Source organism: Podarcis raffonei, chromosome 2 (genome assembly GCF_027172205.1).
Source record: "Podarcis raffonei isolate rPodRaf1 chromosome 2, rPodRaf1.pri, whole genome shotgun sequence".
Classification (NCBI taxonomy): Eukaryota; Metazoa; Chordata; class Lepidosauria; order Squamata; family Lacertidae; genus Podarcis; species Podarcis raffonei.
The window spans coordinates 121,797,147-121,808,732 of NC_070603.1; the positions used below are offsets into that span (position 1 = coordinate 121,797,147).

At 44.3% G+C, this 11,586-nt stretch overlaps 1 protein-coding gene across 1 annotated transcript in view; it reads right to left on the reverse strand.

Annotated features, from left to right (window-relative positions):
* LOC128408838 (vomeronasal type-2 receptor 26-like) overlaps positions 1-11,376 on the reverse strand; it is a 30,052-nt gene extending 18,676 nt beyond the window's left edge. The window contains exons 1-2 of the mRNA XM_053378861.1: positions 11,042-11,376; positions 10,341-10,632 (exon numbers count right to left, since the gene is read on the reverse strand). Of these exons, the coding sequence (XP_053234836.1) occupies positions 10,341-10,632; positions 11,042-11,376 (627 nt within the window). The remainder of the gene's footprint in view (positions 1-10,340; positions 10,633-11,041) is intronic.
* Between the last annotated feature and the right edge of the window lie 210 nt (positions 11,377-11,586).

Genomic DNA, 11,586 nt, shown 5'->3' on the forward strand with positions numbered 1-11,586 from the left:
ATTATATAAAAAAAATAAAGTGTCACATTTAAGAAAGAAGAACAAATTCTGTTAAAAAGGAAAAAGCTCACACACAATTACAAAGACTCTCCTCCCTGGAAGAGAGGGGAGTGGTGGTGGGCGTGAGCCCGAGCACCGCCCCTAGCAGGGGGCGTTAGCCCCCTGCCTCCACCTCTCCTGGCTGGCGCCCACGCCCCTCGGCAGGCACCCAACCAGGTGCCTTCGAGGGGGCGTGTTCAGCAGCCTTTTGCAGCGGCGCCAGCCTCTCCTCGGCCTCATTCTTCTCCGTCCTCTCGTCGCGAGTCAACAGGACCGTCGTCTCAGCTGCAGGAGCCAGGGAAGTATTTTGCGAGGGTTGGGTTTGGGGGTAGCGTGCCTGAGATGTGTTACGTGTCGCTTCAGACGCGCGCTTTCTCTTAGGAGCCATGAGGTGCGCTTCGTCTAATACAAGTGTAACGGCTGTGCTCTCTTTTTTTATGTATTTATTTAAGTTTTATTATTATAATTAGTTTTTAATATTTTTTGTTTTTTATTTATTTATTTATGTATTTTACTATTAAACTTAATTTCTATATTTTTTTTTTAATTATTGGCTCGGGTGGCGGTTAGGCATTGGAATAATGTGTTGTGGTGTGTCAAAGGGCTGGGTGTGGCCATCGCCTATGCCTTCAATTTTTGGGTATTCCGTTAAAGGAATCTGGCGGTCATGTACTCTGTCCGCAGGGAAGAGCTCAGCCATGAGGTTTGGAGTCGGGGGGTGTTTGTGTGTGTGGAGGCTGTCTGGTTCCTGGCTTGCCTTTTTAAATTTAGGAGGCTTGCGTGTGCTCATTGCTTTACTGCTTTTAAAAAACCTAGGCACCCAAGTTTGCCTTGCTGTCTTGCTGTGTCCTCTTTTCTGTGTGAAAACCTACATTTTATTTTCCCCCACTCCTGGTGCTGGATTTGTTTGGGCGGTTTAAGTGTGAATTACTTTTCTTAAGCTGCAGCTTTTTCCTTTGCCCAGCACCAGCGAGGTCTGAGTGTGAGTGCCGTCTTTCTATCTCCCTTGTCTCCTCACTTTCCTTCCCTGGCCTCTGCCTTGGTGGCTGTGCGTTTTATTTTAATTTTGGCCAGGGTGCCTGTATGTTTTCCCCCTCTATTGCCCTTGCCCGTCCGATTGCCTGGCTGGTCTGGGTGACTGAGTGGGTTTGCCTTACATTTTAATTTGTTGGCTAGGGTGCTTGTACGTTTCCCCCCTCCCTTGCCCTTGCCTGTTCCTCTCTAATTTTAAGTCGTGTGTGTGTGTGTGTGCTGGCAGCGTGTGTTTGTGCCTGCCGTTTGTTGATTTATTACTCTTTTAGTGTGGGTTTGATTTACCCTGCCACCCCTTCCATTGGTACCACTTAAACCTCACCCCTCTATCTAAGACACACACCCCTCTTTGCTTGGCATTTGGGGGAAGAAATAAGGCAGGGCTTGTGGCGGACAACTAGCTGAGCGCTGCTGCTTGAACTCTTGCTGGGTTGTGATTTAATAAATATAAATAAATACAAGTGGTGCAGCTTATTCTGTATGGGACCCCGTGCATATTCCTGCTTTGCAGAGGATTGAATGAGAATTTATTTATTTATTTAAAAGGCTCACTGTTCTGCTGAAATGCTGGTAGAAGGACCATTTCCTTAAGTGTATTTTCCTACATTTTCATTTGATAGCAGTTCCTGTGTCTGTTGTTCTCTGATTGTTCTATTGTACCATCCCTCTAAATCACTAGGAGTTTTACCTGAGGAAGCACAGTGTAGTTAATTCAGCTGAAGTTAAGAATTTATATAGCCAAGCGTTAATAATCAACTCAAGGAAACATTGTCTTTGGCAGCATTTTCCTTCTGCTGGGCCTCCAGCGTTACCTTTTGTTTTGCAAAGTGTTAGTAAAGGACATTTCCCTGAGAGTGATTTTCTTTGATTCCATTTGATTGCAGTGGGGGGGGGGCTGCGTTGCTCTGCTGTTCCTATTGTTTCATCACTACATGCTTGTGAGTTGCTCCTCAGGAGGCAGGCTTAAATATTTAGCTGTGTCTATCCACCTGACCCATTAGTTTGGTGGCAAATAAATAAATTTATAGACATATACAAACGGAACAGTCAAGTGAGGAATAATTATTTCACATCATCGTCAGTTACAGTAGACAATTGATAGTATCAGCAATTAATTCTACTTACAGTGGTAATTGATTGAACAAATAATACTGGTTTAGATTTTAATAATAACACTAATAATAAATAATAATAATAACAATAAATAAATAAATAAAAGATAAATAATAATAATAATAATAATAATAATAATAATAATAATATAAATGGATAAATAAATAAATAAAATAAAGAATATTAATAATAATAATATATAATAAAAAAATAAAGAGAATAAGTGGAATGGCATCACATACCAAGATTAAATTGATTAATTAATTAAATAAATCTAAAGATAAATATATAAATAGACAAATAAAATTAATAATAATAAAAATAAAATTAATAATAAATAATTTACATATATTTCGGAACCCTCAGTTGCTTAGATCGTGGTGACAATAATGCCAAGGTTGCAGGTTCGATCCCTGTATGGAACAATTGCATATTCCTGCATTGCAAGGGGTTGGACTAAATGACCCATGGGGTCCCACACAATTCTAGAGAGCCTGGATAGCTCAACTGGTTAGAGCATGGGGCTGATAATGCTCAACTGGTTAGAGCATGGGGCTGATAATGCCAAGGTTGCAGGTTTGATCCCTGTATGGAACAACTGCATATTCCTGCATTGCAAGGGGTTGGACTGAATGACCCTTGGGGTCCCAAACAATTCTAGAGAGCCTGGATAGCTCAACTGGTTAGAGGATAGTGCTGATAATGCCAAGGTTGCTGGTTTGATCCCTGTATGGGACCCCTGCATATTGAATGAGATATTATAATATGAAGTAGGAAGAATCATATATATATATATATATATATATATATATATATATATATATATATATATATAAATAACACACGCACGCACATACTAATTGGATAAACAATTGAACATTTAACCAAATACTTGGAAAAATCGTTATTTAGTATAAGTAAATCAATCGTTAATTAGTACATTCGTTTCAGAATCCATAGCATGTGCCTGTACAACCGCTTGTAAACAGTAGCACGTGTTTGTGGCAGTAGCTTTAGCATGTTATCCATGGCACCTAAGAGGAGGTGCTCTGTGGCGGAATCAGCTCACACCTCAGGCTGCATGGGTGCCACATGGACGGGATAATAACCCCAAACCTATTTCACACTACCTAAATGCCTTTAGATCGTTCATTGATGATTATGAGCAGCATTTTTTCGAGCAATCCCTAACCCCATGCCCTCCGCTGCTACCCCTGATATGATACTAGATTGCCAGGTGGTTCCGGAGAGCCCACCTCTCACCCAGGTTGATGACCTCCCAGGCACCTCTGTCGCCCTCTTCAACGATTTTCAGTTCTCAGGCGCAGGCCCAAGCTCTCGGGCAGTAACTGCGGCAGTGCAAACTAGGCCTCTGGCCCTCAGAACTGCATTGGGTCGCCTGTGCGGAGCCCGCCAGCCTGTGTCAATAACCCTGTTGCGTCCAGTTCTTCCGGTTCTTTGCAGAATAAGCAGCCCAGCAGCTGGAGGGGGAGCTTCAGACAGTCGAGGGGGGACAAACCGTCAGGCAAAAGACGCACCAAGAAGAAGCACATGTGTAAGAAGAGCAAGTCGAAAACGGGCGACATGATGAAGAGTCAGAACAGCCTGTGCACTTTCTGGGGTGGCCGCCACCATTAGCTATGATAAAAGTCCAAAGGAAGGCTTCCAGGATCCCTCTAGCATGCTGGGATCAAATTGAAAATGGCACCTGGTCTGTGGCGGTCGTCCCGTATGTTGAGAAGAAGCCATTAGATTCTTATTGCACGGGTAAGCCGGACCTGAGAAGGGAGCCAAAGCGCAAGGCATGTTGGGAATTCAATAAGGGGTCATGCCAAAGGCAGTCTTGTAAGTATCTGCATGAGTGCGAGAGGTGTGCAGGGGTACTCCCAGCCGTAGCGTGTTACAAAGGGAAGCAGCCCTTTTGGGGAGGCGGGGTTCCAGTTCCAGAGAAGCCCCCGCAGCAGGGAACAGACGATAGGGACCCTCCGGGTCTAGCATTTTCCCTGATCCAGCTCCCTCCTCTCCGCATTCTTCGATCGAATTCTTCGATCGGGCAGGCTGTCAGTTGGTCTCAGACACCCACACCACAGGGTCCGACTTTCCAAGTCGGTTAAGGCAGACCTGAAGGTGTGGATGACATTTTTGGAACACTACAATGGGGTATCCCTATGGCAGGATGTTCTAAATTTGTCCTCAGATTTCCAGGTCCAATCAGATGCGGCAGGGTCCCTGGGCTTTGGCTTGTACTTCAGGGGACGATGGTGCGCGCAACGATGGCCAACGGGGTGGCAGGGCCAGGCCATCATGTGGGATCTCACCTTTCTCGAGTTTTTTCCAATAGTAGTCCACATCTGGACGGAGGAGTTTCGAAATCGCAGTGTGTGCTTCAGGACCGACAACCTGGCAGTGGTGAACATACTGGCCAGGCAGTCATCTCGGTCTGCGAGGGTCTCCTCCCTTCTGCAGGCGTTCGTTCTCCGGGGCCTTGAGTACGACATAATTTTTTCAGCCAAATTCATACCAGGGACCAATAATGATATAGCCGATGCCTTGTCTCACTTTCAGATATCTCACTTCCGGTCGCTAGCACCTGGAGCACAACTGTTGCCCAAACCCTTTCCGGAGCACCTGTGGAACGTTGGAGACGCAAAGTGATACAGGGAGTATTAGCGTCTGTCGCACCCTCCACTCTCAGGTCTTACAAGAAGGCCTGGTGCGATTTCCTGGGTTTCAGGTCTGGGATATCTGGGCTTTCGCATAACGTGCCACCCACCACTGATGATGTTCTGCAGTACCTTTCCCATCTTGACGATTTGGGACGTGCTCCCAAAACCTTAAAGATACACGTAGCCGCCATCAGCTTCTTTGCTAAAGCCACATTTTCCTCCGATCCATATAGTGACTTCCTGATCCGCAGAGCTATTGAAGGTTGGGGCAGGCTACAACCCCCCAGGGCCAAGGGCCGTAAGCCAATTTCTTATGGGTTGCTATCTCAGATACGCATAAAGCTCAGGTCAATTTGCTGGACCAGGTTTGAAGCCCGCCTCTTTTCCGCGGCGTACGCTATCGCCTTTTTGGCGCTCTGGGAGTTGGTGAAGCTGTGGTTGAAGTTAGCGCAGGAGGTTCAGCGCGCGCCCTCCTTAGGGAAGACGTGCAGTGGTCCGAATCTAGCTTGACGGTTCGGATAACTCAGTCCAAAACTGATCAGGCTGGTATGGGTGTTCTAGTTAAGCTTACAGCGTCGGCGCAGCAGGGCCCATGCCCGGTAAAGGACACTAGATGGTACCTTTACCTCAGACCGCCCGGTTCTGGCCCGCTCCTGGTTCACGAGGATGGGTCACCTTTGTTGAGACACCAATTCACAAGGGCACTCCGCAAAGCTATTGATGCCTGTGGTTTATCTTCCCAGGATTATGCGGCACACTCATTCAGGATTGGCGCCGCCACAACAGCTGCACGCTTGGGCCTGCCAGCGGATAAGATTAAGGAAATGGGTCGGTGGAAATCCGACGCTTATAAAGGTTACACTCGTTAGAATGCGCTCTGCTCCTTTACCTCTACTTATCCGTAATTTTTTATTTTCCTTTATTCTCAGCCGTTCTCAGAAGTGTCTGGATTTGTGGCCATGGTATAGTCCATTCGGCTCACGTACGGTCAGTTAGCTGTGGCCTCACCCCTAACCTTGGATTGCCACCTGGAGTGCGAGTTTCCTGGTTTTCGAGACGAGGCATTGCTTATGCCATTGCTGAGAGGGAGAGTTGCCGCGTTTGGCCCTCCTGACATCCTTATCCTTCAATTAGGGGAAAATGACCTTGTTAGCAGAAGAAGTGTGGACTTGTCGTGGCACATAAAAGGAGATTTGGATGAGATTGCTGCCTTGTGTCCCGGAACAACGGTGTTCTGGTCCTCCTTCCTGAAGAGAGTTGTGTGGCACGGTGTGCAGAACTGTATTGCCATTGAAAAATCCAGGAAACTCTTGAATCGTGCAATAGCCCGTTGGGTGCACTTTTTGTATGGCCGAGTCATCTCTCACGGCCGTATCCGGATTGGCGACCAAGCCTTGTACCGGAATGATGGGGTTCATCTTTCAGACCAAGGGAATGACATTTGGTTAACTGGCATCATCAGCAGCATCAGGGATTGGTTACAGCTGTGAGGGTATTGGCGGCGAGCCTTTCGGCTCGGGTGGCGGTTAGGCATTGGAATAATGTGTTGTGGTGTGTCGAAGGGCTAGGTGTGGCCATCGCCTATGAATTCAATTTTTGGGTATTCCGTTAAAGGAATCTGGCGGTCGTGTATTCTGTCCGATGCCTGCTTGGCGGGAGGCCATGGCACGACCCTCGGTGACATCAGGGGTGAGGCTATAGTTGGATTAGCATCAACAGGCTCCACCTACTGGTGAATAAACCCACTTGTTTAAGCCAATACCTTTTCACTGCTGTAATCAATAAAGTTGTGGCCTTTCCTTGCCCATTAACATTATATCATGTGTCCTTGTGTATTCTTTTCACATTGCGGGGGTCGGGTCCTTGAACCACAATGAACATTTTTAGCTTACATTAGACGTTTAATAGCCACCAGTTCTTCTATATAAAATCAAACCCTAAAATTAGTTGCTATAAACCATACATATGTCTAAATGGGTATCTATACTAGATTGCTAAGGTATTTGTAGTAGAAGAAAATTGCCCGTTGCTTGTACATGATAAAAGATATGCTTTGTGGCATAAACTCATATCTTGAAGATGCAATCTTTCTCCTGATATCATCAGCTCACTTAAGTGAGAAATGAGTGCAGATTTATCCCAAATGAATGTACAATCTTTGGAGAATAAATATAGTTTGACAACAACAACACATTTCATTTTGGGTTTACAATGGCGCAATGCAAAATAACAACTTTTTTCCTGCCTTATTTATATGTTTCATTTTTAAATATTAGAATTCATTTGGGTTACCATCCCAGTTGTTTCTCCTCTCGATGACACTGCATTGAGCTCTTGTGGAGGTAGACAACTCCTTCCTCCATTCTCTATCAAGAACTGATTACTGTGCTTTGAATATGAACATTTAAATGCTTTCCACAGAACCACAAAAGTGTGGTTCTGCATTTTTATACTACATTTCCAGTATTTCATCAACACTAGAAACAATACCATCGAATCTTAGAATCGTCAAATTGAAAGGGCCACGAGGGCCATTTAGTCCAATTCCCTGAGATGCAGGAATCTTATGTGGCTAGAGTTCTGATTAAGACTGAAAGCATATAACAATAATATATCATTTCAAGGTGTGTGTGGTGCGATAGAAACCAAAATGGCCATTTAGAACAAAGCTCCCACTCCTGGGTGCTAAAATTTGTGAAGACATTTAAGTGTTGTTCTCCTCCCTGTACTCTTCAAAAATCTCACCTTCAAAAATGGTTTTTTTAATCTAATCACAACACAAATATCAACTATGAAGCAGAGGCAAAACATAAGGAAGGGGAAATTATTAGTTGATTTATTTTTTGAAAATATTTCAGTTAAACGAAATGGGGAAAAAGGGTTCCTAAAAAAGGGGAAACTATAATTCTATACATGCTTATATAATACATTGGTATATAAATGATGATTCTGATATATATATATATATATATATATATATATATATATATATATATACATATATATACACACACATACATACAATTGTTTATACTATATTTTTTATGAATGCTTTTCAAACATCATAATATATGTCCATAAACAGTCAAGGTCTATAAGCTATGTGTTATTATGTTGCATAGTGTCCAGATCAAGGGAAGTAATAGTACTACTCTATTCTGCCTTGATCCGACCACACCTGGAATACTGTGTTCTGCTGTGGGCACCACAGTTTAAGAAGCATGTTGAAAAGCTGGAACATGGGTGTCAGGGAAGTGCAAACGGCTAGAGAGCCGAGGGCGGAGACTAGCACTTATAGAGAGCCGAAAGAGCTTATTAGCAGCTTCTCATCTGACTCGGAAGAAGAAACAGGGAGGGGGGATTCAGAGCCCGGAAATAGCTATTCACTGAACAGAGGAAATAAGAGACGGGTCTTTCGACGATTGGCCTGCTGGGGGAGGAGGAGTAAAAAAAAGCCATTTGAGGCACCTGAGTGAGACAGGGACGGACATGCCTTTGAAGCTCTTGTAACCGTTTGAACTTTGTAAATAAAACTTCAAGACAGAAACTGGCTGTGAGCCTGGAGTTTTATCTCTGCTAGCTTTGGCAGCACCAACCCCTTACAATGGGCAGAAGATCAAGAATGATCAAGGGTCTAGGAGACAAGCCTTATGAGGAATGGTTGAAGGACCTGAGTATGTTTAGCCTGGAAAGAGGCGACTGAGAGGAGATATGATAGCTGTATCTTAAGGGCTGTCACATAGAAGAGGGAACATGTTTGTTTTCTCCTGCTCTGGAGAGTAGGACTTGAACCAATGGCTTCAAGTTGAAGGAAAGGAGAGTCCAATAAGACATATGGAAAACCTTTTTGACTGTAAGTGCTGTTTGACAGTGGATGGTCTCTCTCAGAGGACTCTCCTTCCTCAGAGGTTTTTAGGCAGGGGTTGGATGGCCATCTGTCATGGATGCTTTAGCTGAGATTCCTGCATTGCAGAGGGTTGGACTAGATGACCCTTGGGTTTCTTCCAACTCTAATAGTCTATCATTCTGTGATTCTAAGAGTTGCCATGTCTTCTGTGTTTGATTAAAGAGGGCCATAGAGGGGAAGCATAGAGAAGCCATTAAAGCTAAGTGATCCAGTTATTTTTCATGAAACTAATTTTCTTTCATGAGTCAAGGTAGCATATAAATAAGTAAATAATAAGCAGGACCACATTAGGAATGTAAATCTCTTGCCTTTACTGTAAATTGCTCTTACTTTTACAGGTTTATCTAAGGTTTGCTTAGCCTGAGCTCACAGAATTTCTTTCAAAGATGATGATGCTCCATTGCCTTGTCATGCACTTTTTTGTATTTTGCCTCTTGTTTCTTTAGTGTTTCCTTTTGCATATTTGTTAATTTGCATTTCACACGGCACTAGCTTTCATTACCTATTCTATTCTTCTGCATTAAATTTGACCATTTCCTCAAAGATCCTTGTCCATAAAATAAAATACAGCATTTACACCTGTGGGGTCTTATAGATTTAACTACGAGGGGCTGCCCCTGAAGCTACCCCAGAAACTCCAGCAGGTGCAGAACAACTGCGGCAAGGCTGCTTATGGGGGTCTCACCACTGGATCATACTCACCCAGTGCTATACCAGCTGCACTGGCTCCTGGTGGAGTACATGGTCAGGTTTAAGGTGCTGGTTTTAACCTTTAAAGCCCTATACGGCCTAGGACCCTCGTACCTACGGGACCGCCTCTCCTGGTATGTCCCACGGAGGACCTTACGGTCCACAAACAATAACTTCTTGGAAGCCCTGGGCCTCAAGGAAATTAGACTAGTCTCTACCAGGGCCAGGGCTTTTTTGGCTGTGGCCCTGGCCTGGTGAAATGCTCTGCCACAAGACACCATGGCCCGGAGGGATTTGACATCTTTCTGCAGAGCCTGCAAGACAGAACTGTTCTGCCAGGCCTTTGGTTGGGCCCCTATGGTTATAATTTGTGGGTTGTCATTTGATTTTATTCTGATCTTAATTTGATTTTAAGCAGTATTTTAATCAATTGTTTGATTTTATGTTTTTAATATATTATATATTTTGATGTTTGGTGCCCTGAGCCCGGTCCTGGCCGGTGAGGACAGGGTATAAATAAATTGATGGTGATGCTGATGGTGATGATTAACTAAGGGCTTATCCACACATCTCTTGTCCCGTTGCTTTTCCTGGGGAAAAACACATTGTTGTTTTTCCAATTTAGAGTGAAAGAGTGGGTATTCTGTGGGAAAGAAGTAGGGTAAGGGGGAAACTGCTTGGACCCATGTAAAAAAAAACCACAGGGCAAATGGAAAGCTTTCTAACCATGGGATAAGTGTGGATGAGTCCAGAATCTCCTGAGTCATCTTTGTCAAGAGGGGGTTGGGGGCAAATGCTCCTTCTGCCTTAGAATCATAAATGACATTTTCATGTCTTTCCAAAGAAATTACAATAACATTCTGGGATTTCTCCTTCCCTCCTGACATTCATACCTGTGGGGTTTTGTAGATGCTTGACATGGTGGAAATATCTTTGGATGTGTCAGTGTCAGCCCCTTCAATAACAGCCAATACTTTATTCCTTGGTCCACAGTAATAGTTTGGGATGTTTGCCTGCCCAGGACAGAGCAGGTCCACCATGGCACCACAAGTCATTCTGGCGTCGTAAAAGTTGTCATAGACGTCATAGCCCAGGGTGAGGTTGGGGAAAAGCCTGTGGTTCTCATTGACCTCCCGAACAGCAAACAAGAAGGACAGGATATACCAGTAGGCCCGGACTCCTCTCCTGGAAAAAAGTGTGTGTCATCTTGGCATTCTTTCCACACAAAGACCAGATTGTGTCATCCTTACCTGTGATGGGGATGTGTGTGTAAAAATCATGAGATGCGTCTGCAGCATCTGTACACCTGAGATCCATAAACCGCTTCCTGTTCAAATATTAGAAGAACGGGCTATTCTAAAGCAGAGGTCTCACTAGTGTGGGTGAAAGCGCACAGATTGCAGTAGATGACTTTCTGACATTCAAAACAAATCTGACCATTTCCCTCCAAAAGGATGAAAATGGAAGACATGATTTACCAAGCAAAAGTACCAGAAATGAGGAGACGTGCCCAGGAGACAACAACATTTGGTCTCCATGAGGTCACATTCAGTTTGCATAAAGCTTTTACAACAGTAGGCACATAAGGACTTACCCATTAACTCTGGTTAAGGGAGGCTCAGTGAAGACGCTTGGATTGAACCCAACAGGTGTAGCGGATATGACCCCACTAATATGGTAGTCTCCTCGCCTGTACCAATTCAAGGGTTGATTGGGATCCCTCATCAAAGTCAATGGGCATTTTGAGTTCAGCATCTCTGGTGTTGCTTCAGGTAGTAGCAATAGCAGCAGCAGAAGGTGAGTTATGATGCACCTGCCTTTTACTGCAATCTCCTTCTTGAGTGCTATCAGCAACAGAGCTAGCAAATTACCAGCAGTCAAAATCTGCTTGGAAGACCCAGGCTGCAGTGACTGAATCAGAGAGAACATGCCTGGCGTACATGGCTTGAGAGCCAAAGAGGATTCACTTCAGTCCCATGTGGGCAGCATAACCCCACCCCACCCTCAGTGGCACAGTGGAGAAGTATTTATGTACCAGTCTCTTCTGGCTGAGTTTGATGAAGTTACATCATGTTGTTGTTCAATGTTGAACGCAAATATGATTTTATTCCTCTTGAGCTTTGGCAAGATGATGACAAA